Source organism: Trematomus bernacchii, unplaced genomic scaffold (assembly GCF_902827165.1).
Source record: "Trematomus bernacchii unplaced genomic scaffold, fTreBer1.1, whole genome shotgun sequence".
Taxonomy (NCBI): Eukaryota; Metazoa; Chordata; class Actinopteri; order Perciformes; family Nototheniidae; genus Trematomus; species Trematomus bernacchii.
The window spans coordinates 1,519,706-1,547,057 of NW_022988050.1; the positions used below are offsets into that span (position 1 = coordinate 1,519,706).

The following is a 27,352-nucleotide window of genomic DNA, read 5'->3' on the forward strand; positions in this document are numbered from 1 at the left end:
GTGATTGGTTTTTCAGAACTGATGGTCAGATTTGACCAAATTCAACAAAGCTTATCCTGTCCGTACATGCACAAGGCAGTGCTGTAGGCTGTTTGTCTGATGGGCAAGTGTTTTTCACTTCCCCCTGTCCTCCAGCTGTTCCATGCCTGATTGCACCCATGCAGTGCCCTTAAAGCAGGCTGGCAAATGGTCGGGCAATCCTCAAGCAGCCATTCCTCGCCCGCCCGACTGAGGACACTTGACCTCCTCCACAGGGGTCACTAGTCACTTTCATTATGGGTGTAAAGATCTGAAGGGGTGACATTCGCCCATCCATCCCAATATCCGGGTTTGGTTTAATCCGTGCGGGTTTGGGTCCTATGCAGTGAAGCCAGACGCTCACATGCACCATTGACAGGGAGGTCATTGTGTGAGCAGCACAGAAATGTATCAGGAATGGAGACTTTCTGGATAAAGGCCTGTTCTGCAGACCTGCAGCTGAACCAGCCTGTTTGCATATCAATACCTTCAGGCCTGAATAACTTCAGTCAGCTGATGAATGAGAGATTTGCTGCTATCTCAAGTCCCAGGGCTCTTTGGTGCAGAGAGAGACATAAAGGAAACTTTTCACCAGCGGGAAACTCGACGACATAGCTGGCTGGTTCCCTTTACGCACTCCTCACACATGAATGGGGTTGTGTGACTCGAGGGTATTTTATAACTGGAGAGTATGCTGGGTGGAAAATCAACACCACCCACCTGTTTAATGCTAGACATTTTAGTAAATATGAATGGAGATAACGTATCATTGTCTAAACTATATTCTGAAAATGTCGTTGGCTGTTTAAGTGGCTTTTTTTACATTAAACTATTTGATATTGTAGGTTTTCTTATCCGGTTTTCAGTTATTTTGCTCTTTGGAAAAACAACAAACTACATATAAGATACAAAGCAACATTAATTTGGAGCGATATTGGCAATTATTCAATTCAAATGTTGGTCCTATGCAACAAAACAGCTTTGACTGCAAAAACATGAGAGATAAATCAAATAAAACATGATATTAAAACTGCAATAAGCATGCTATAAAGTTTGTAGTTCAAATGGGAATGGACGAGTTGGGTAGTAATTATTATAATCAACTCAACCTAAAATTGATTCCATTACTGATTTGTCCTTAAATGAAATATCAACTTCAACATCTGCATGAATAAGAAAGTAGATGAACATGGAAGGATTAAAGTAATTTACTGGTCCAGCATGTGTGCTCCCTTGTGTAAAGGTCCTGCATCGATTGCAGATGTATGGAGTAATATATCAGGTGTTAAATAATATTTTACAAATGTGTGATAGCGGCCCATGCTCGACCTCTGAGTTAAATCAAAGTGACAGTGGGACATGTAGGTATAAGCACATATCCCTGCAGCCTATAAACTAAACAGGCAGTTATTGATCCGGACCACCTCCCTTCAGTGGAGGTCCCAGAGGTTGAGAATGCAATATTAATGGATCGGGGGGGGGGGAATTGTTGTATACCCGTGTGTGTGTTTATTTGTGTGTGTGCACGTGTGTGAGGGCATGCTCATAGCTCATGCAGGGTGACTCCATTAACCAGCGTGTTGGTAGCGGTCAGCAGTTTATGGCGGGCAGGCTCACAGGTCAAGGGGGAGCGAAAGAGGTCAAAGATGGTCCATTCCCAAAAGGTCTCCAATCACCCCAGTGAATTGATTGCTTACACCAGAAAAGCCACTGTCCTGCGTTAACTTCAAATTTAGCCCCTGCAGCCATATGACCCCTCATAACCCCCCTGATCAGTCACTACAAACACCAACCTTTGCAACTTGAAGGTGTTTTTTAAAGACTGACTGACCACTCGTTGATGCTAAAGGAATAGCTCAACATTTTGGGGAAATGCATAGTGCTATACTGTAGCTAGCAGCCTGTTAGCTTAGCTCAGGGTTAAGACTGACAACAGGGGGGAAGCTATCTTAGCTCTGATGAATGTAACCCAAGTGTGAATGAAATAATCATGAGTTTTAGAGGTGATGATAGGCATATGTGATGTCGTTTGTATAAAAGTCATAAAGTCAAAATAGCTTGCTCACCCTGTTTCCATTCCTAAGCTAAATTGCTGCTAGCTGTAGCTTCATATTTAGCATACAGACGTGACAATGGCTATAGGCTACTCTTATCTATCTCTTAGCAAAGAAGTGCAAACATGTATTTCTCAAATCAGTACTCGTTGGCGTATTTTATCACCTTTGAACAGTGCCAGGTAAACCGTTTCCCCAGTTTTCAGTCTTTATGCTAAGCAAAGCTAATTGGTTGCTGACTCTAGCTTCAACTGTTGATGTAAATAAATATCTTTATTCATTAAAACACTACATTTCAAAATGATTTAGTCATCATTATAAGACTTACTTTATAATGAACAATGGCTAAACTAGAGGATTTTTCATTTTTATGTAAATAAATGTCTGCTTTCCTACAAGTCATCACACAACACAGTGATTATTTGCATTTTCCTCTTAATGATCTGCCTGTGTCTGGTAAAGAATCATCTGCTCAGCAGATGTATTTTAGATTCCCGGCAGCAGCAACATTAGTTTGTTTGGATCAAATACAAAGAGGATGGACAGAGTGCTTCTCAGAAAAATGAGCCCCAAAACACATGTTTTAGAATAAGAAAAGTTTTAGTCAGAATTTAAAATACAAAAGTCTCAGAGAAAAACATCAGAACAATATTTTGTCTTCTTATAAATTAATCTTTTAGAAATATACAGTTGCAAGTACTGTTTGTGGAGGTGAGTGTTGGTTAAATGAAGTAGAAAACAATCACAGATGCTGGTTTTGTCTGGAGAACATTTTATACAAGCATTGAAATGGCAACATAAATATCAGCAAATTTACAGCACATAACGGATTGCATTTTATATTTCTGGTACTGTTCCCACCATACTTAAGCTTTCATTTTTAAATCAAAGACAGCCCAGAAAAAGAGTTTGAATTGAAAGAACTAAAGAAAAAACACAACTTCCTAAAACTGCAACCACTGCTGTGACAGAGGTGAACTGAACAATGCTGATGTGATTCAATAATTCTGAAGACTTATTTATTTTTGATTGTGCTTAAATCAAAACCATTTGCTTCTTTCTTTACTACTATGGTTGTAGTTTTTTAGCAGAGCTCCCATGCTTCTCTGGAAGCTCCAACATGTCATTTTGTTCATCGTAGCTTTGCCAGGCTGTTAAGGCTCGTTACTCTTTTGCCATTTATATATATTAGGCACATCTCGTGTTGGCACATTTCCGGAGTTATTTTCAATATTGAGGCTGTTAAGTTTTTTGGAGAGCAATAAGAGCTTATCACACTCCTGCTTCTAGGGGGTGCCAAGTGCAAATATGACTTCCATCTGGCTTGTGCTTGTCATTTTGGGTCAGCAACCACCACTTCCAAAAAGCTTTGCTGAAGTAGCCTAAGGGATTGAGGCTCTCACAACCTTTGTTAGCATTGCTGTTGTAAATCGTGATGAAAAAAATGGAGTCTTCATAGCTTAAAAAATAAAGAAATGGCATATTTTGCACAGTAAAAGCTTTGGTAACACACAGTCTTCAAGATATCCCTGTCTGGTTTTTGGGTAGTTGGCTGAACAAGAACGCTACTAACAGTTTTTAAGAGCTTTGGTGAGTAGGCGTTCAGTCCCAGCCAAAACTGTGGCCGGTCATTTGGTAAAACTTGAGATTGAAGGGTCTGTAGAAGTCTCTGAGCCTATGCAGGACCTCAGAGGGGATTTGGGGATGAGGCCGACCCTTCGACTTCCCCAAGCAGCGAGGTCTGCTGCTCCCCTCTGGCTTCTTTAAGCACGGGAAACCTTTGGTCTGGTTGAAGTAGAAGTGCTTGTCCGTCACCACCCGTTTGAGCCCCAGGAAGTCCTGGACCCGGCCCATTTCGCCCGCTGGGTCCGTCACGAGGCGTTCTCCGCTAACAAAGAGGAGGCGTGAGAGCGGGAAGAAGCGCAGCCAGTTCTCGAGGTGCTTTGCGTAGATGCCGATGCGCACGGCACTCCAAGTTGTGTCGATGAGGCCTGTGGTGGCGTTGCGAAAAGCCAGGTTCTGAAAGGACGGGAGCCCGGGAGATTTGGTCAGAGTCTGGGTGTAATCAGAGACAGCCCGGGTCACGGGGTCACGAACCACCACGATGAGTTTTGTGTGGCGGCTCATGGAGAAAACACGGCGAGGGGCTTCTTTGGTGATGAAGTAACTGGGGGTCTTCTCCATGGTGATCTGGCCCTCCAGAGTGCGAGGCATCAGATTCCTGCATGACAGAAAAAAAGACTTACATTAATAAAACTGTTTAAATACTACATGAGTGTACACTTGAAAAAAAAAGCCAACACACAGCTTGTTCTATAGTACAAAAATACATCTATATATTATTTAATTGATTTTTCTTATTATTCCCAAAGCATTCCTTTGATGATGCCTCACTTGCCTTGAAGGCTTTTTGATTTTGCTTTGTAAATAGTGGGATAATTCTGAGATTAGAGGAAGATAAACTTGACATTAGCTGCTGGCATTGATGGAGAGACCATGTCAGCGGCGACTACGAGTGAGTCTGTGAACGGCTACAAGGAAAACCACAAGGCTATATTAACCTCAGGAAAGTAATTTCCTCTCATCCACTACTTCCTCTTAAACAGGCTCCCCCCAGCGCTCGGTCTTTAAAGCTGGGAGACTGTCCCACAGGACTGAAAAAATAGCCATACCACGGGAACAGAGAAAAGTAATTAAAGTTAGCTACATTATTTTAAACCTGAGGTAGCTTTAAAACTCTCCAAATGTTCAATACCAATCAATAAATTCAGTTTTAAATTGGTGTAGAAACAAAACAAATGAGACATTATGGTTTAACAAGCAACACGCCTTGTTTGGATATATTTACCGAACAGTTAGCTTAACGGGAGCCACAATGACTGTAGCTTAAGCTATGGAGTTAGGGCTGTGCAATTAATCGTATTTTAATCGCAATTACTATTACCTGCCACAATTACGAAAACAACATAATCGAAAAAAACAATTATTTTGCTTTGCTAGGTTGTGACAGTGCACTGCAACATATTTGATCAAATTAATTTCGGTCTCATTTATTTGTATTTATCATATTTATATATGTTTAGTAGCTTGTGGAAGTGCGCTCCAAAATATTTGTTGATCTTGTTTATTGGTATTTATTATTTTGATATTATTTATTTAAATGTATCATTTATTAGATTTATTTTTGTATTGGTTTTTCAGTTGAATTATACGTTCAGGGTAATCAAAAGTTAAAAAGATACTGTTCAAATTATTATTTGTATTTGTTTTAAAGTTCAATAAATGGATTTTTTCAAAGTCAATGAATAATCGTGATATCAATTATTGACCCAAATAATCGTGATTATGATTTTTGCCATAATCGCACAGCCCTATATGGAGTTGACAATAAGAAACACATTCACAATCAATGTTTATTTATTATCCGTGGCAGTAACGTATTACAGTTATGTCATCACTTGTTTTCAGTAATATGTAATGTAAGGAATAGCAATTGGAAATTCAATAACTACACTACTGTCACTTATCCCAATAACACTCTGTAAGCTTGGCGCTGGAGATGCAGTTTACCAAAGGAGTATAAATGTCCCTCTCAGTAACTCCAATTTATTTTCAAGTAGTGTGTTCTTGGCTGGCTTGCTAAAGATCGCCAATGTTACATTCATTACTACATTTAGCAGTAATAGACAGCAGTTGTAATTGTGATGTTGTTGATGCACTTGTTTTTTGCCATGTCTTATTTTGTTGCAGCAAACTACTGTATGCTCCCAAGTCTCATTAATGCATTTTAGTCCACAATTATCCAAAGAGGTCAGTGAAGTATTGTCTATTGGTAACCGTGTGTTTGCATCCAATCCTGGTTATTGCTTTTGGCCCTTTGTTTGTTATTATCATCAGTGGTTGGGGTATTCTAAGCACACTCTGGCTCTTAATAGACTGCACTGCCCTCTTCCTCTTGATCTTTACCCCTACTTAGATGACTCAGAGGCTGAGAGGACATATAAGTGCCTGAAAAATTACAACAAACCCTGACCAAAGACTGCTTTTGACTGAGAGTCCTTATAAAGTGCCTGAGCAGATTGTATATAAAACAAGGCAAATGGAAGTGTCCTTTATTTAAATCAAATGCTATTGTAACACTAAAATGGAACGTAATATCCTCCATTTCAACTAAAAAGAAAGCCCCTTTTGTTGGGTTGAAAAAGATTCAGATCTGAGGCTCAGTTTGTTATAGAAATCTAAGTATTGAGGAAGACCAGTATTGCAACTGTGAGAGATCCCTCAGCTAATTTCCATGCTTCCCCCTCTTTCTTTAGCAGGCATGTGGTGACGGTTGGGTCGTAGTCTTCGTGGTTGGTCTGTAAGTGAAGGGCTTATGGGGCTCTGAGCTCTGTTTTGTGGTGATGGAGCCGACTCCATTCCTCTCTTTCACTTTGATCCAACACACACAGTCAGCTCCAAGTCCAGCGTGTCCCTGGCATGAAGCTCCGAGGGTAACACCAAATACACAACTCATGGTATTCATAAGAAACCCTTGAAATGTGTAACAGGGCTGGGCCTAAACAATAACACCAAACAGTTTGGAAAAACAAAACTGTTTCTATGGGTAGTCTCAACATTGGGATGTACTACAATGAGCGTTTTCGGTCAAAACCCTTGAGTTACAACCTATTGCTCTGAAGCCAAGTTTCTGAAGCTGCGGGTGCAGGCTTATTTCTGGTCACCACATGACGTGAGTGGCAAGGAAGCTTTTATGAATCTAAAAAGCTAGATTTCTCATTTGAAGCCAAGAGCAGTTAAGCAGCTCTGGCTCTGAGGGGCCATTTGGATGCTGTTATCCTGACGTGTCATTAATCTGGGAGGTTATTTTTTGCAGGAATTAGATGTTGGTTCGATCCATCTACTGCTATTTTACCTGCCTGTGCTTCCTTAATGTCGCAGACTGACTCGCAAACAACCCCCGAGAGAACATGCCTGATCAATTAAGTGTTTAGAGTACAGAAAAAGGGAGCATTGCATCCTTTAATCAAAATATTTCTGGCTGCAAGCACTCCTTCAATATAACTGTCAGTGGAGGCTTATTTTATGATGAATTTCTCCCAGTATAACATGTGAGGTGCAAAACAGTGGCTGCATAACAAAACGCTCTTATTTGACGGTTACTGTTGATGTGTCAGAATAATTGCCTCCTACTCTGTCATGTGCATCTTTTGTATCCAAAGAAAAGCAAACTACAGAACAACAATGTGCCCAGATATGCAGGATATTTTTAACATTTCTTTTTCTGTGGTTGCAGGCAGTGCATCCCATGCCCACAACGACATCTGAAAGCAACCGAGGTGCCCGTGTGTTTGCAATGTTTGGTGTTTTTTTGTGAGCGTGTCTATGGCACTAAATGGATGTTTTGATTTCATCCAATCAGTCTAATGAAAGCCACGGTGTTCCCTTGGTGGTGGAGTGGGGCTTCCTTTGACATCATGTTTACATTTTGAACCACTAGCCTGTAATCACAGCACAGCTTGAATACAACAGAAAAGCCCTGGAGGAGGCCACACAGTGGTGGAGAAAAACACCATTTTAGAGCACAGATGTAGAGAAGAAAATGAGCAGCGACGTAATCCTCTCATTAACCTGGATTTACTTCTGAGAAACTTCTTATCTCATTTCTCTCGTGAGGTTAAAACATAGCGTTTGTTCTTCTTATCTGATATCAGCCTCTGTATGGTTTCCAAAGAGTCTTTACAGAAAACTAGCAACCTGTTTGTTTTTTATCACACCTTTAGCGTTACCATCTGGAGCAGGAATGCAGTCGGCTTTTAAAAGTGTGCAGATGTGCGTTTATCGGTGTATACAAAAGTATCCAGACGCTCACGTTCTAGCTGTGCTCTTTGTAGGTGGCCTGAGGTTTATTAGGGCCTGTTTAAAGCACTGCAGGCTAATAGGCTACTGTTTATGACTAAGATATGAGGAGTGAGCTGTGTATACTGACCTCCTCAAAAAGCTGCTCGGAGAAAGGCGAGCCTAGTTTATGTTGTAGATTGATTGTTTGAATAACATTTTCTATTTCAGCCCAGCAAGCCATGTGGAGATAACTACATATTTGGTCAAACTTGAGGTAATACCAGAATCTATTGACAGATTTTACAACATAAAAGGTTACAGATGGATTGTTTAAATAACATTTTCTATTATTGGCATGCAGGCCAAGCTGAGATAACTACATATTTGGTCACTACCAAGATCTGTTGACATATTTACTACATAAAAAGTTATTATGCCAAAGAAATGTAACTTTTCCATGAAAACACTAAGCAGTATTTGCAGTATAACAAGCAAAGCCAAACCACACTGGCTCGGTAAACTCTGCCACTCGGAGACAGCTATATCAAGTCAAAGCTATATAGCCTCAGCTAAAGGTATATTTAGTTGCTTTGCCTACCAATATCTGTAATTGAAATATATGAACTTAAATGAACTGACTTCTTGGTGCACTGAAACGATGCAGGCACTAAATCCAATCATGAGCGAGAACAAAACAGCTTAAAGGCACGATGAGTCGAATATTTATTTAAAAACAATGTATACACGGGTAGAAAAGAATCCCTCTCAATCATCACTTATGACCCAGAAGTGTGAGTTGGTGTGTGTATATTTAGAGACCCTGAACTATGCCTGGATTTCCTCTTTTCCTTTTAATGAAATACACAGTTTTTGACAATTATGGGAGTTCCTATGCCTCTGACTCCAGCTGTCAGTTTGATCAATCGCCTGTGAAGCTTGGGAAGCTCCTTTAAATTCTCCTGTCTGGAAACAAATGCAAAAAGATGTAGCTCTAGGTTTGTAGAATCTGCATATTCACTGTTTTCCTGTTTCATCCGAGTTCAATATTAGGTATTTTTCATGTGTTATATGTTGTAAATGCCAGATATTTTGTTGGTAAAATCATCTAAAAGTGCATAAAACATATGCATTCAACCTAAATCTAAATGTTGTGCAACATGAAAATCCCTTTTTTTTACTGACTTCACTGTTAATTTAGTTATTTCTCTATGACTTTGTAGGGAATGAAAGGGTTCCCTTACTACTAAAGTGCTTCTCAAGTTTAAAAGGCACCTGCAGGTCCTGTAAACACGGTGGCTATTATCGCATTTTTATTTGGAAGCACAGGCTATTTCTATTCCCGTTTGTACAACACGCATGTCTTTTTCTGCACTTTCTACTGACACACACACACACACACACACACACACACACACACACACACACACACACACACACACACACACACACACACACACACACACACACACACACACACACACACACACACACACACACACACACACACACACACACACACACACACACACACACACACACACACACACACACACACACACAACCACACACACACACACACACACACACACACCACACACACACACACACACACACACACACACACACACCACACACACACACACACACACCACACACACACACACACACACACACACACACACATGCCTTCCACATCTGGGAGCAATATAGCCCTCAGTGTGTGTATATGTGTGTCTCTGTGTGTGTGTCTCTGTGTGTGTGTGTGTGTGTGTGTGTGTGTGTGTGTGTGTGTGGTGTGTGTGTGTGTGTGTGTGTGTGTGTGTGTGGCAGATGAGGGAAGTGTTTCTGGGTTAGGAAGTTTCCCTCTGGTTCTGGGGTTCAGAGCTTCGTGAAGCTGCGATCCAAACGGGCTCTGCTGGGCCGCCGGCCAGACCCCCGGACCCTCTTAATCCGTGCCAGCCCGCGCAGCATGGAAATGGACTCTTCCACCCTGAAGGTCAGCGGCAGATGGTTGTGATTCAGAGGGGCGAGACCACCAGGGATCGTGTAATGCAACATGTCATCATGTGCAGATTTCTCCCTCTACATGCGATGTTACCCCCCTCTTTTCCTCCATTCACTTCCTCTATTTATTCCACTTTTCCCCGACTGCTTCTGACAACTTCAAAGCCTCCACTTGGCCTCTACTGTATCCTTCAGGGTGAGATTGTTATGAATACATTTGACACGTGCGAAGGAATTTTGAAACACATCCTGAACCACTACAGAGGGACGTATGAAGACGGATACTGTGTGTGTGTTCAAAGATCTGCAGCGTAGAGGGAGAGGTTTGTCATTACTGACGGCAAATACAAGGCCGAGCAGCTCCTGTGGGCTGATTAGAAGTCAGCGGGGATTGTAAGCAACTCAATAAAAGGGGAAGTAAAGTAGTGCTTCTCTTTGTGTCTGTTGGAGGTGGGCCATTACATTAGTTGGATGCTGTTTCTGGCCAAAATGTGATTTTTTTTGCTAAATGAAAGCAAATTCATTGCTAAGTAAAAATAGAGAACACTTCATCTTGGAACGTTTTCCTTACTGTTTCAAGCCAAAAGGAGATTTTAAAGGCTAGAGTAATTAATGATAAGTCATTTCATCTGGTTTTCATTGCATAGTTGTTGAAATGCAGATTTTTCCTTGATGGAAGATTCAGGTAGAAACGGTCCATACGTATATAGTTTTAGTAATAAATAGTCATGTTTTGCAGTTTCTGCAGAGCTAACAACATTAAATTCAGGTCTTCGTAAGACCTTTTAGAGATATTTTAAATTGCAATGTAATACGCCTTTTCATGTTGAAAGAATAACAGAAATGTAAAAATCAAACTGAATTTGTTCTACAAAGAAAATAAGCGCTATTAGTTTTTTCAACACAACACGACAATAATGCCTACATTCATGTATTAAGTGAATACATTTGTGACATGTAATTCCTAGGTTTATGTATTTATGTTGAGGTATTTATCAAATCACGTAACTTGGACCCAGACAAGTGGCAGAATTATTTAGATTTCAATGCTTTTAGGAGCTTTTTTTTCAGAAGCTGCAGATACCCTGTTCTACATCACATCATCTTTCAGCCCCCTTACGTCATGTTTGTACTACATAAACCCATTTTGCCCACACCTGATGTTACTGTGTGTGTGGCGGGCCGTTACACACTCCCAAGGTTACTGTCTGGCTGACGCACCGTGGTGGTGAGGAGGGTTTTAACGGAGGAGGTTTGCATCACACTTGTAGGTCGGTAGGAAAGAGCTGAAGAATGTGTCTATCTGAGGGGAAAATGGAGGCGTAACGGTTAATAGAGACATCACAGGGCCTGAGAGCGGTGAGTGAGAAGTGGTCAGTCAGAGTTTCCTCTGAGGAACCGGCCCCAATGACAGAGGAAGATCTGTGAGTGTCTGTGTCTGTGTCTGTGTCTGTGTGTGTGTGTGTGTGTGTGTGTGTGTGTGTGTGTGTGTGTGTGTGTGTGTGTGTGTGTGTGTGTGTGTGTGTGTGTGTGTGTGTGTGTGTTTGTTTGTTTGTTTGTTTTTCTGTGTGACTCTCAGCAAAGCTAATAATTCTACACAGTTTGAAGCTTACGTATTAGCTTGCCACTTTGCAACACAATCCCTGTCTTAATGATAGTTTGAAAATGTGCTAATTTGCTTTTCTTGGTGAGATTTTTGACTTGGATGAAAAGATCGATACAGTACAAACCTAAGTAGCTGGAGCCCGCAGCAGATTAGTTTAGCTTAGCATCTTGTTTGTTTAATTTGTACACAAACCAAAGTAAACAGCAGCGTATGGTTTCACACGCGAGCCTTATACTCTTTCTCTGGATAATTTGTGTATATGGACGAATATTCAAATAGACTTCTTTCCCTTTGTCACTAGATGCTAAGCTAACTATCTGCTGGCTGTAGCTTCATATTGATATCAAGCGCTTTGAGTACCAGGAAAAGCGCTACATAAATCAAATGTATTATTATTATTATTATTATTATATTCACCATGCAGACATAACAGTGGTATCAATTCTCACATCTAACTCTTTGCAGGAAAACCAATAAGCTTATTACTTAACCGAATAAAAATGATGGTCAAGTGACAAATCATCTTTAAGAAGTAAAGTGCAAAAATGTCACAGCAATGATAATGATCAGCCAGGACTCAACATATCACCAAAGTACTTAAAAGTAACTGCAGCAAGGAAACAAGTAGAGAGGATGAAGAACAGGAAGACGGGATGCAGTGATTTTATCTTTCTGATAGCGTAACAACCTGTAATGATTATGGTTATGTGTGTTTGAATGTTTATGTTCGAGTCTACTGTATGTGTCCATATGAGCAGTGTGTGTGTGTGTGTGTGTGTGTGTGTGTGTGTGTGTGTGTGTGTGTGTGTGTGTGTGTGTGTGTGTGTGTGTGTGTGTGTGTGTGTGCTGATTGCTCCCACCCCTCCTGACTTATCAACTGGGAAAATCTGCAGTTGTGTTCCTGTCGAGTCCGCAGTGGCCTACTTGTGTGGCTTTATCTCCTCCCTGCCTTCCTCTGATCCCCTGAACACAGGATGGACAGATCCAGAAGATCCTGAACCGGTGAAGTCATGAATGATGTCCTCGTCACAGTTACATAATTAGGCTGATGAATCAATATGGATATCTACAGTTAAAGTTAATCAGGAATAAAAATGTTGAAATGTACCTTAAAGTCAGCACATTAAAGCTGAAGCAATCAAGACAGAAAATAAGTGGGAACTACTTTGATTATTATCTAATTTCTTGAGTATTTTAATGAGTAAAGGAACATATTTTTCGAACTTGCTTTATTTTCTATAATAATACGCTAAGCTATCTTTGATTTTCAATTTTCTGGAAAGGTTCAGTGAACTTATAATGGGCATTTATTTGTTATACTACACTAAACGCAGCAAAAAGTCGTCAGAAAATATAATAAAATAATGAAAATATATTGTATTAGCTATTATAATGAGCGTATCTTTAAATATATATTTAAAGGTGTCAAAAAACTACAAAGTTTTCACTATTAAACAGCTTGATCCTAAATGGGACTTTAGCACATCTGGCAACAACCCAACTCCTGACCAATGAGAACACTCGATGCTAAAAACCCACTTCCGAGCAGTTTAATTCTGACACTCCTTGTGGTTTCTCCGCTCATTGTTCGCAGCGTCTTCAGCAGAAATAAAGGAAATCACTTCTGGCAGCTGCTCAGCTTTTACAACTGGAGTCGCTCCAGTCAGCGCTCTGCCATCAGTGGCATCTATCAAGCTCATCAGAGAGGACTTGGCTACGTTCACACACATCAAACACACAGGACGCAGTTTGGAAGCAGCATGAACTCGTGTTGCTTTCCAGATTTCCTCCCAAAACCAGCGTCTTGTTTGATTTTGAGCTTGTCCTCAAACTCAGCTCCCTGCTCTCTGTGCCAGGGTTTCAGGCCTAATTAATCTCATTTCCTCCCGAAAGCCAGCGCAGACATCAGCGACAATTAAGCAGTTCAGGTCGGGTAAGTCCAACAGACGGTTTTTTCTAGGAAGGTTTTATAGCACACAAAGAAAGGTGTGTTTCTCTGGGTGGCTGCAGGTTCTCACGACCCCACACCCACCCAGGCAGTCAGACATTAAACAGAGATAGACACCAGTGAGGGGTTCACTGCTGCCACACACACACATAAGCATACACACATACATAAACACACACACGGTCAATAATTACCTGCCTCTCCAGACAGAGCAGTGATGTTTAACAGGGTTTGTTTCATGCCCATCAAACCAAGCAGCATGTGTGAATGTAATGTGTCAGTGTGTGTCTCTCTTTATGAGAGGATATTAAAATATGGGCAACAAAAAAAATACAATTCTAGTGTTTAAGGAGCATCAGGAATAACATTGATATGCAGGCTAGCATAGTTAAGGGTAAACACAAGGACAAAAATGAATATAAGATTCGTAAAGGTATACAGAATATCCACAATATAATTGGGTGAAGCTGATTAATACAAATATGAAAAAGTATGAACATTTAAATATATATATGTCTGTGTGCAAATGCAAGTCCAAAATAGGTACATAAGGTGAAAATCATATGTATCTACGGTGCAGGTTGTTACTTTTTAGCTGATTTAGTTAAATTGGGGTCAATTATTTTCTAGTAGAAGGGATCTAGCTGTTGATGTAAAAGGGAAAGCAGATTGATATTGCATTGAGATTCTTTCTTTACTGTCATGTGAAACAGTAGCAGAAGACAGTCGAATTACAATGTTTTAAAATCCATAACTTTCCCTAAAATCATCATTTTTAATGCCTTGTATTGTAAAGCTGAAACTTATATTACTGACTGCTGGTTTGATATCCTTAAATGTTTACTTACTTTTAAAAATGCGCCAAGTTATTTATTTATGTTTACTATGGACTTGCTGAAACTATTAATTGATATGCTGCATATTTGATTTCAATGCAAGTGATTCATTGCAAGCTAAAATGGCGCCACAGGAATTTGAATTGGACAAATCAAGTTAGTATCTTGTAAAATCCTTCCTTGTGTCACTATCACTCAACTCTGTTCAAACTAAATAAGGACGTTCTTACATTCAGGGAATTGCATTAAGAAGGAATTCCTTAACTGCTGACCATTGAATGAATGATATGTACAATTAGTGACCAAAAGAACCTCTCTTCATGTAAATATGAGTTTGGTTTTAAAAGAGGAAACATGTGAACGTATCCATTAAGAAGAATACTATTGTGTCGTTTAATCAGATCCCTATATTATGTAATCAGATTAGTATTGCAAATATTTGATAATTGACTATACATCACACAATGTTACTGTTGCCAGCATTGTTATTCTTCCATTTTCCTCCTCAACTTCCCCTTATTTTATGACTAAGCAATTACTTTGAATGTCTTTCTCATCCTTTTCTCATTTCCTTTACGCACGCTAACCTAAAACGAAAGGCTGATGACACAAAGCAAAGAGAAAAGACACTCAAAATAAGAAATAAAAGCAATTGACGTAGACAAGAGAAGGTAGGGTTAGATAATTATTTTGTTGTTGTCCAATAAACAAGGAAAGACATCAAGACTTTGACGAGTTTGTGGTAGGGTTAGGTAATACAAATCTAATATTACGACATAAAACATGACTAAAAACCCAATACTGATATTGAAAGGATGTTATAGGATGAACTATTGGTGCTTTAACAATATATTAACATAATGACATTGTTTATAAATCATAAAAAGTGATGTGAATATAATGACTAAGTGGGTAAAAGCAAATAATAGATCAGCTAGAACAGTCCAGTACATTCAGAAAGAATTATTTATTTTAGAGAAAAACTGCCTTTAAAACCAGAAAACGACACCTATGATATTAAAGGGCCCATGTCATGCTTTTCCGGTTATTACCCGTCCCCTTGTGTGTTATGAAGGTTTTTATGCATGTAAACGGTCTGCAGAGTCACAAACCCTCAAAGTACACCCTGTAGCGAGTAAAACTCTAACACAGAAAATACCTGTCTATGCTGCCCCAGAACGCCTCGTTGGAGATTTCTCATTTTCCTTTGTTTGCTTCCTGGGTTCTGTGACGTGTGAACACCCAAATCAACAACAAATGGACCAATCCTTGGAGCACCTCACACACCAGGATCCCTTGGCTAACTAACAGGGAGTCCCCATTGACTTGCATAGAGCTCCCTGAACGCTGGTAATAGACGAGTTGGGATGGCGGAGAAATGCTCTCCGCAGACCCATTCTCACAGCGTTATAAACCTTTTTCTTACTCAATATCAAGCCACACTTATTGTTTTTACTTCGGCTGTGAGTGTTTGTGTGTGCTCAGGATGAGTTTTGCTTGTTCTCGCTGTATCGCCGACCCGGAAGCCTGTCCGCTCCTCACAGCAGCGAGCCTCGCAACGTCCCGACCAATCAGAGCACACTGGGCTCACAGGGAGGGGGGGGGCAGGAGCTCCAACAAGCCGTTTAGGACAGAGAGTGAATACACATACTATACAGAGATGCTGTATGAGAAACCAATGTGAGTTTGGAAAATTGCACAATATAAATCTATTCTAGTACATTACATTACATGTTACTTGTTAGATGCTTTTATCCAAAGCGACTGACATACTCAATACTGTGGGCAATCCCCACAGGAGCAATTTGGGGTGAAGTGTCTTGCCCAGGGACACAATGACATGCTGACTGCAGTGGGGTTTGAACCTGTGACCCCCTGATCCCAACACCAAGGCTCTATTCACTGCGCCACACGCCTCCCTATATTAGACCTCAACAATGGAAATATGATCAGTAGAAATTGGCCATGACATGGGACCTTTAAGATATCCAAAATCAGACACCATATCTGGCCTCATATCATTATCATATCGATATATTGCCCAGCCATAGAGGGTTTTACTTCAATCGCACACTTAGTCTGGAATTAAAAGCCAGACAATTGAAATGAAAGATCAGTCAGTGTGATAAATGACACAAGCTGTCCGTTACATCGCTCTATAACTGTGATTGAAGAGAAGCGAGGTTCACATTTTCCCCGTCTATCCTCTCATCGTGCCTCTGATCCATTATTTCTGATTGGACGAGACAAGGCAGGCTGGGAGTCGAAAGGTCGACCAATGACGAGCTGTCAAAATATTGATGACTGAGTTGGATCAGGCCATTTTTTTTCAAACGAGTAAAAAATCCATACCTGTCCAACACCAATTTATCAAGTCATGTTTGATTATATCCTTATACTCTTTCCAGGTGCATTTACATATTAATTCTGCCAAAAATCCCTTTACATGTAAATAGCAGCGGGTGTCATGTTATGTTTATTAGCTCTGACAGACGTGCCGGATAGTGTTGCTCATTTTCATGCATATATTCCTCAAATACTCGCAAAGCATTCAACCCTGTCTCATGCACAAAGGCTTCTTTCTTCCAACAAGATCTATACATTTCCTATCTTTCCATATTCTTAAGAAAACCCTTTGTCAGTCTGCACTCTTTGCAACATGCAGCTTCCAAGAATGCAAGCAGAGAGGAATTTAACTGGAGAATCCTCTAGTGATTGGTCGAAAGGTCTGACAGGAAATAAAACCTGCATGGAACTGGTAGGTCTGCTCGATTTTAGATTTTTCCAGTCGACCAGTAAACAGGCGTTGCACGTTTATGCTATATTATGATTATTAACATTATGATTATTATTTAGTTTTTCATAAAATGGTTTTTGTTTTAGGGCTGAGAGACAAATATGAGTAATATCATGCTACCTTTTGCTACATATAAAAGATACAATACAATCTGTAATAATGAGCCCTGGAAATATTAATACAATTTTACACGTGGAAAGGGCACGAGGAAAGTGCACGTGAGTCACAGTGCACGGACGAAGCGGTCCACTCGTCAATAACAGCACAAAATAAATACATATTACACAGCAAACGGAAACACGTGAAAATATGTTCATTGGCAAAAATTCCTCTGCGAATTACACTCATCATGGAATGAAAACTTGAATTAATTTTGTTCTGAGATCAGAATTATTATATCATTAAATAGGTCTCTATATGTATATTTATATAAGGCTAAGCTGCTGCCTGACTCACTGGGTGTGTTTCACTTCTCTTATTTTTCATTTCCTCGCTCCTCAGTCTCGGTATCACCGGAAGTTGATTTGTCTGCGCCATCTTGAGTAGCGTCCCAGTGGCCTTATTTTTGCCGGAGGACCGAGGATCGAGGAGCGATAACAGAGGAGCGATAATCGAGGAACTACCAGACCATCCTCCGGTGAAATCCTCATACACTCGCCCCACCCCCTTACTGTGTATCGCTCACTGATTGGACGATGCAGCGCATGCACTGATCTGGCTGCTGTCAGACGATCAGCTGAGCGGCGTCATCACAAACGGACGTCGCTTCACGTGACGCTCCGGAGGAAACGACGTCCCATTGCTCTTAAAACTCATTTCCCTGCTTCTCGTGGTTTCCTTGCGTCTCTCCATGCTTCCCTGGTGGGAGGGACTAGTCGCAGGGAAACGACGCAAGTGAGGGACGCAAGGAATCCATTTAATTTAACCGAAGTGAAACGCACCCACTGTCACTCACTGCTGCTTTTTTTCCTGCGAATATGAAAAATAAACTAACGTAGGGGATAATTAAGCTCTGTGTTTTGCAATGAGTCGGCTTTCGAGAAGATGCGCTCCGATGGCGTGGATATGGAAGGACATTATTGTCTGCAGAGTTTGCATGTCACCTTCTTAGGGTCCGTCCTTTACACGCTCAATATAATCCCAGGCTTTTGATTTCCTAACCATTGGGGAGCTGCGCCTGGTCATTAAGGTTATTTCTGTGAAGTTTCAGGGGTTTTCCGGTTTAATTATTGTTTTTCCTGCAACTAATAGACTAATGAGAAATTGCTTCACTAAGACTTCTTTTAGCCGGATAGTCGAACGAGACGACTATTTGAGGGCAGCCGTAGTAACTGGAATATAGTACATAGAGAGGAGACTATGAGATGAATACATGAGTCGATAAAGACAGAGATTTAGAGACAGAGAGAAAACACATTGAGGACACGTCTGCTGGCTTTACATTTCACAGTTTGACTGACCCGAACAAGCCGATAAATCCACCGCAGCAACACTCAAGACTGTGGGGTATAAATGTCAGCAGTAACAGCTCCTTGTCAACAAGATTGAATATTCAGAAGTTAATTCATTTCTGCTGCAACAGCGTGATAAAGCCGGCCAGAGAGAGAGATCGATAGAAGGGGACCTATTGTAGGTGATCGATATCGGGAAATGACATTTATTTACACTGGATATTTACAGTGTCAAGAAAAAAGGTGGAGAGATGCCGAGGATAACAGGATGGATTTTCAGGTAGAGCAGTGTGAATGAATCCGACCTCACACACACACACACACACACACACACTTCGCACACCATGGCTGTCTAAGCCCTCGTTCTCCACCACGAAACCACCGAATCGTTTCCAGTGGAGGTCAGAGCCAAGGCTTTTCCACATGTAAGCATTTTTTCGAAAACAATTTGCCAAATGCTTCCTTTAAGGATGTCCATGTGTTTTACTTGGTTACGATCTAAAGACAGGGGCCAAGGCTCGCTCTCTCTCTGAGCTCAGAGACACTGATTTTAAAATTAAGAGCTCTGTCAGAGAATAAAAGTTGAAGTGATACTTTGCAGCCCGGTTTCAGATGATTTTGTTGGCTTCACATATGACGGTTCTGTTTCAAATTGATATATGTGGATCACGGGGTACTTAACATGTAATTTCACATAATATTTATATAACTACATATGATATCTGGAAGAGATTAAGACAGTAGAAAGGACAGTATGAGTTTACTGATCCTTCAGAAGTTATATTGGGTCAATGCTTAGATGTCAATTGATACGTCAAAGATTGTAACATTAAATATATAATATTTTCAGAAATATATGTGATGATGGAACTGATGTATGGGAGACAAAAGAAAGGCAAGAAATGAAAAACGTATCCATTACTTGTAGCTTTCTATTTCAAGCATTTATACAAAAAAATGTAGCTAGCTGCTAGCTTTTTTAGCTTCGTTGCTAACTTCGTCCTTCGTTGCTAACTTCCTCCTTCGTTGCTAACTAGTTTTAGATGGCAAGCAAGCTAATGTAGTGTATTACTGCCCTGTAGAACAACACATAGGTGCTTTTCTGACAATATAATATTTCTATGCTTTCCAGTTACTGTTGAAAAATACCGAAATACTTTCTTTTTAATCTGCCATTACGTCACGTTAATATTAAGACCAACGCAACCAACGGTCGAGAAGGACGCAGGAAAACATGTCGTTCAAACCAAGTATAATTCAGCCTCAGGGAAATATTGTGGGTTATAATTGCTCCTTTGATAAGGTTACGGGACCTTCGGAGTCATGGCTACAGTAATAAACATGTGGCTAAGGACAGGGAACGGTCCTTGTCATGGTTAAAAGGAATTAAAAAAGTTGCCAGTCCGAAATAAACGGTACAAAATAACGATGCTGCATATGAAGACGTTTCGTCGAGCCGTTGATCCAACTTGACTTCATACGAGGGTCACAATACCTTCACAGCTCGAGGTCTTTGGCACCTGAACGTGAACATGTGTCGTTTTACAGCTCTTGCTAAAATGGCCAGTCTGTGTTACATTTCATATTACATCACAATTTCTTTTTGTTCAAATAAGTTGAGCGTCGCCCAATTCTTCCTGGTGAAGTGCATGTGCAGAAGAAGTGCCTCCTGGACGATAGATTAGTTGCTTTGAACATTTACATCTGTCTCGTATAAAAATAAAAAGTCCCAGTAAGTCTTATTGCTTGTCTGTAGGCCAGAGAAACTACACAGCCCCTGGGCACAATAACCTTCTCCTACAGCAGTAAAGATGGAGGTGTAGGAACACTGAAGCGTTCATCATGCTCCAGTGTTACGAGGTGAGGGGGTGGCGGGGCGGGGGTGTTGACTAATGCTTCATAAGGCCTTGTTTAACTGCGACCGGGGGCCTAATCCCTCTCAGCCACTCCGCCTGTCCCTGAGCTGTCCATGTTAATGCCTGACCTGTCATTACACCGGTCCAATTCACACGGTGTTGAAACGAGCTGTCAGTGGATTAGGACGGAGCAGAAACACATTTCATTAAGATAAAAGGAGAGGAAGGGAAAACAGAAAGGTGATCACGTCATGTCTGAGTCAAAACAAAAAAAAGAGTTAGAAGTATAAGGTCAGTTTACCATCAACAGAAGCAGTGAAAGAAACCAGGAAAGGTCGCTGTTTCCCGCACCGTTAACCCTTTCTAGTGTTATGTTCAGCTTTGTCACCACTTAGATAAGTTGCTTGCTTCAGATGAAAATTAATGCCATCAAACATTAAGTTTTACCTGCACTTTTCTCACCAAATATCATATGTTTTTTCTATTTAAAGGGGACTTATCATGCAAAATGCACTTTTGTACGTCTTTTATACATGAATATGTGTCCCCGGTGTTCCAGGGAACTCACCAAGTGTCAGAAAACACAACCCTCTCTATTTTCCTCCATACCCAAATCTCTAAAAAAGGGGCTGCAACGGATCTGATAAAAACTGATCCAGATTTGAACACTGTCCTGACGTAAGGACGGTTGCGCTACGGCTATTGGGCCAACTCCACCAATCAGGAGGAGACAGCCACGGCCATTGCCGTTCGAAAGCGCTGGAGACGCTGTAGTACATATGCCAGGCCAGTAGATGGTGCTGTTCTCACAGAATCAGCCCTTGCACAAACAGAGCTAGAAATTGTCAAATTGAGCAAAATGAGGCATGGCTAAAATGCATGATCTGTTTGGTATTTTGAAAAAAAAAAAAGTATAAATATGCCTTATATAGGTATGGTCCTACACTATATTATTCAAATATAGCATGATAGGAACTGTTTCTTTAAAGTGGACCTATGTAGTTAAACACCAAAAGTACTATTAACAAATTCTGCAGTGTTATTTCCGATGTAGAGTGGAAAAGCAAGCCATCATGATTTTCCGCTAGTATAACTAAATTGACTTACAGGTGCTGACAAGATTCAGAGGTTATGACTGGAATGATTTTTACTGAAGAGCGTTTGGTGAAAGAGTTAATTTGTGCATCTCTGAATGCACAGAGTTCTGTAAATGACCTGTCAGATTAAAATGTAAGTAAAAATAACGTAATACTAATAGCCTGACAGTTAACCTATAACAGTTGAAACAACCTGTAAAATATTTGATTAGTTGCTCCACAGAAAATGTATTACTTTGAAAATCTATGAATCATTTTCCTTATTCTACCAACAAAATGCCAAACATACTCCAGTTTTGATGTCTCAAATGTAAGGATTTACTGATTGCTTGATATTAACTGGATCATTTGGGGTTATGGGGTAATGTTGGGATAAAGAAAATACATTTGGAGACGTCATCTTGGATTCTGGGAAATGATAATGGGCATTTTTCCACAATTTTGTGGACAGAAACAGCTAAAATTCCAATTGCTTCATCCTGTACTTGCATTTTGTCTGAATACAGATTGCAAACAGTTGTTTAACTTGCACAATGTGCATATCTGTGTTGAAACTATTGCAGGGGTTTCAGTTTTAGTCATGTGTAAAGTCAAAATGAATTTGAGACTCATAACTGTATCATCCCACATACATCAGACATGTTGAAATAGCTTGCATGCAGCAGGAAAACCCCGACCTCTTCCTCTGAAACAGCTACTGAGTATTGCACACACACACACACACACACACACACACACACACACACACACACACACACACACACACACACACACACACACACACACACACACACACACACACACACACACACACCACACACACACACACACACACACACACACACACACACACACACACACACACACACACACACACACACACACACACACACACACACACACACACACACACACACACACACACACACACACACACACACACACACACACACACACACACACACACACACACACACACACACACACACACACACACACACACACACACACACACACACACACACACACACACACACACACACACACACACACACACACACACACACACACACACACACACACACCCTTTGATGTCTGGTGTCACTTAGTGCTGTTCCACCTGAGCCAGAGCACCGATCATTACACGGCTGTATTGATCTCTCCTGCGTCTCTCCGTCTTCTCTCACGCCACATTTCTCCGCCACACCTCCATGTTCCTCCACTCTCTTCTACTTGTCTCTTTATCAAACCGTCATTTACTCCACACATCAGTCTTCCTGTGTAATGGTTTCTCGTTGTCCCTCCGTCTCTGTCTCTCTTTCTCTCATCTCTGGGCTATCAGATATCAGGCACACACAATATAAAGGTTCCTAAAAAACACTTCTTCCCATAGAAAAATATGTTACAGCCTTTTTATCTGTCTGTTTATGGAATACAAATATAGGTTATTTTTGACAATAGAAAAAAAGAAAGCCTATTTTGGCTTAACATCAATTGGACCCATAACATTAAAACAAGTCTTTGAATTTGTTTTAGCTTTCAAGGAACAAGCTTAAGACTAAGACTAGAAAACATATTTTAAACCGTTTTTATTTGTCTTTTTATGTTTATGTACTGTAAACAACGATGGATGCATGCTGATATCCCAAGATTGATATCATGTGTATGGGTTTCATTTGAGAAAATTAAATAAACGCTATATTGAAGTTGCTGTCAGTCTTCAAAAGCCACTTTTGGCTAACAACGATTACAGTGTCTCTCTGCAATCCCGAGGAAGATATGGGAAAATTTAAAATATTGGCTTATTTTTGACGAGACAGATATTGCTGTCAATCTTCAGCTGATCCTCGAGCTAACACCTGACTGAGGGGGTCATCCTCACTGCCTCCATCCACAACAACCCCACCCTCCTCCGGCCCTCAGGGGACCAGCAGGGACACTTAGGGAGGCAGCGTGTCAGCTCAATAAACAGCAATTTATTGGCAGGGGACTGAACACGCTGCCATCCTTGGAAGCTATCAGCAGAGCCTCTTATTGGTGCTGAGGGATATTCATGAAGAGAGGAGAGGGACTGATCACAGCACGCATGAGAAGATGTGTTTGCATGCACAAAAAAACAAGCCGTACATCGACTAATAAGTGGAAAGTGTTTTTGAAACTGCTCTGTTGATGTTGCATCATACTCAGTCACTAATAAGAGAAAGTACACGATTATCAGACGGCAGCCCATGTGAATGCCATGATAGTAAACTCTATATGTTTGAGGTGATGTTCTGATAAAGAAAATACATTTGGAGACTTTATCTTGGATTCTGGGAAATGGTAATGCGCATTTTACCACCATTTTGTGACGATTCGAGAACAAAACTACAAAAAAACCCAGCTCAAAATGTTGTTTCTTAATGTTTCATTCTGGGTTTTTTGCCTCAAAATGTATAAAGTGATTTGTAAAGTCAAAATAAAAATGAGACTTGATTGTAAAGTCCCACATGTTGAGCTTGCATGCAGCAGGAAAACCCCCATAAGACAAAATACATGATGATAATCTGATGACAGCACACTCAAATGCCACGTAAAGCATTTATTTAATACTGTTTAGTGATTAGTGACAAAAGCATGAAAAAAACTGGCAGTAAAAAGTCCATAAATGTACAACTTTCAAAGTCCTTATAATGTATCACTTATTAAAATATTGTTTATAACTGACTTTAAAGCTTAAGGCTCAGACAGATTCCAAAGATACAAAATCAAATTGAGCTTAGTGAACATCAGCCGGATCACACATCCCATCAAACTAAGATTTCTTTCATCGATATGTCAATTTTTAGGCTTTTTTAATATTCAACTACTTAATTACAATGTTTCCATTTATAGTAAACAAACACAAGTGCTTTTACAAGATTCTTTACAGAGAAACACATTTTTTGTACAGATCTGTCTGTACAGATTAGTCGACAAAATCATATGAGTGTTAAGTGTACTGAAAACACTTAATGTGCAACTATATAGAGAGAGATATAGAGCAAATGTACAGTATTATACATTGGAAGAATCCGGAGAAAAACAGGGACTTTTTTTGCCACCTGTGGTTGTATAACTTGATTCAACTAGGGCATATTTACACGTTAGGTATAATGCAATGTAGCCTTATATATCACAGGAATAATATACATGTTTTATTCTTTTATATTAAATCAACACCTCTTTTTATTCTTTAAACCCTTCAAGGAAGCTGCTCAACACATAGATAAATGAGCTCTACGTTTTCACATGTGTTCTAACGAAATACAAATCAATTCTCTGACTTAAATAACCAGACGTTTTCCTTCTTGTGAAAGTGATAGTAAACAGCTCCAACTCTAATCAGTCTGTAATGACTTCTGCCCTGAACTTTGACCCTTGCAGTCCCTTTCTATTCCGGTCATTTCCTCGTTTGAAAACACCAAATAACCTCATTATTTCACCATAACATGTAATCAAACTCTGTATCATTAAGTTAAAAAACCTGCTCACCTGTACCAGTCCAGTCCCTTATCGTAGAAGCGGTCGAAGAAGTGCGGCTCGGATCCCACGGCTCTCACATCCGGATGAATCCGCAGAAACTCCAGCAGAGCCCGGGTGCCACCTTTCTTCACTCCGATGATGATGGCCTGGGGGAACTTTTTGCTCCCAAAGGTATTAGCTATAGAGATATTATCAGAGGAACCATCGCTGAAGTCCGACATCTGCTCGCGGAAAACCTGAGACGCGTTGTGCGTAATTTTCTCCTGCTGGGACGCTCCATCGTTTAAAGTGATTTTATTCTGATGATTACTTTGTTGGTCATATACAGGCCTGGGTAAGGAGTCACAGTATCCATTGAGGCAGTAAAAAAGGTAAGTGAAGAGGATGATCATGGTAAAGAACACGGACAGCTTGGACTGCACCCTCAGGTGTCCGAGGTTGAGCGCGGCTCTCCATTTACTACATCCCATGAGTCGCAATCCTGGGCATGAGGACACAACGCAGGAAACATGCCTCATCAAAGGACGTCATACTTTAAAAAGTCACTCAAACTGAGGACGTTTTTTAATTTAAAGAAATTACCGCGTTGGTGCCACAGTCAAATCTTGCCCCCAGCGCGTAAAAAAGCTCCACATATTCCTCCGCTTATCTCTCGTACCTTGACTTCCTCTCTCATCGTCTGTTCATCATCGGAGTTTCTTTTTCAACAACTTGAGCAAAGTCCCGGTGAGTGTCAGCTGAAAGTGTCTCTGGGTGTATTTGTGCCTCCTGTGCGCTCCTTGGCAGCTGCTCGACAGGAAAACACTCAACACTCCTGTTAGTGCGTAAAATCCACGCCCTGTTTATAAAGCACACGCCCCTTCCATCCTCAGCCCAATTAGCACCGTCTTCAGACTGACAGAAACTCATACAAATCACATTATAATTATTTTAGGGACATTTAGACAGAGGTGGAAGAAGTATTGATATATTTTACTTGAGTGTCAAAATACTTCATTGCAAGTAAAAGTCCTGCATTCAAAATCTTATAGGTAAAAGTACAAAAATATTATCAGCAAAATGTACTTATAGTATAAAAGTCACATTGTGAAGAAAATGTGCCTTTATTTGTGTATATAACTATATTTATATATGTGACATTTCTAAATAACATTGTTACATCAAGTATTCAAAGTTCTGATGGACGTTTTGTAAAATATTTAAATAATTTGACTTTTTTGTCACTTAAAGAGTTCTCCCACTAGTTTAATTTATGGACGCATTTCTTAATTATGAGCTAAAGCAGTTAAATAATTGTCCTGGAGTTAAATTACATTACTTCCCTTTTAAATGTATAGTGTAGCAGAAGTAAGTGCCTCAAATTCGTACTAACGTTTAGTTAAGTACTAGTACTTAAGTAAATGTACTTAAGTTACATTTCACCACTGAATAAAGCCATTACTTTAATATACTGGAAAATATCTGGAGCAAAACAAAATAAAGAGGGGATATGAGTTTTTGATTGCGGACAGAGGATGCAATTTCCTCTAATTTCCCGTTTAAATCACCTCATCCACTGCCTCTCTGAGCTCCAGGTTATTTTACAGTTCTCTGTTGTGGCCACCTGCTGTCTGTGAGCCCTCCTGACCACACACCCCCACGGAGACGGCTTTAACACACACATTTAACACACACATTTAACCTTTACACTGCTGCCCAACAGGGACAGACAGGTGTCATCAGCTCCAGTGAATGTGAGACCAGTTAACTGTGGTTATAAACATGCAGTAATCCAGACCACCTCCAGTAAAACCAAAACAAAAGATTCACAACATTTTAGTTAATAAATATATTTAGCTGTCGTATGAGACATTAGCTGATTTAACATGTGTAAGAAAATCCTTTATATATCCTTGAAATCTACCCATTTGTTCCTGAGTTTTTGCCAACAAAGCCTAAGGACACATATTGTATTTTCAGAAATGCAATGACGCAGGCAGATAAAATGTCCGGATACCTCCCTCCTCGTGACACTACTGTACCAGAGGTGCAAATGAAAACCCAAATGCAACCCTGTTTTATGAATGTGCAACAGTCTGTGCTTTTTTCATTTAATAATGAGCCATAACATCCCAATATGTCGGATAAAATACCCCCTCAAGTGGCCCTAATGGTATAGTAACACAGTAGACCTATAGAAAAGCTCAAATGAAACATCAAATAAGATACTAGATGTCATATGTCATGGCTGCAATGTTGCCTTAATCCCATTGTTTGAACATTGTGCCCTTTTTGGGGTCTTTGCAAACTTTAGGGTTTCATTGAGTTTGAAAAATAAATTGTTATTAGGGGTTGGTCCTA

At 40.3% G+C, this 27,352-nt stretch overlaps 1 protein-coding gene across 1 annotated transcript; it reads right to left on the bottom strand.

Annotated features, from left to right (window-relative positions):
• Positions 1–2,823: 2,823 nt before the first annotated feature.
• Positions 2,824–25,806, bottom strand: si:dkey-121b10.7 (heparan sulfate glucosamine 3-O-sulfotransferase 6). The gene is made up of 2 exons (XM_034120005.1): positions 25,022–25,806; positions 2,824–4,293 (listed from the first exon to the last, which is right to left on the bottom strand). Exons 1-2 carry the CDS (start codon positions 25,528–25,530, stop codon positions 3,675–3,677), a joined length of 1,128 nt encoding a protein of 375 aa, XP_033975896.1. The 5' UTR covers positions 25,531–25,806; the 3' UTR covers positions 2,824–3,674.
• Between the last annotated feature and the right edge of the window lie 1,546 nt (positions 25,807–27,352).

Coding starts and splice junctions, on each gene's coding strand:
- si:dkey-121b10.7 (XM_034120005.1), bottom strand. CDS start 25,530: ATGAGGCATGTTTCCTGCGTTGTGTCCTCATGCCCAGGATTGCGACTC. Junction 4,294..25,021: donor AAGGGACTGGACTGGTACAG/GTGAGCAGGTTT, acceptor TCTGTCATGCAG/GAATCTGATGCCTCGCACTC.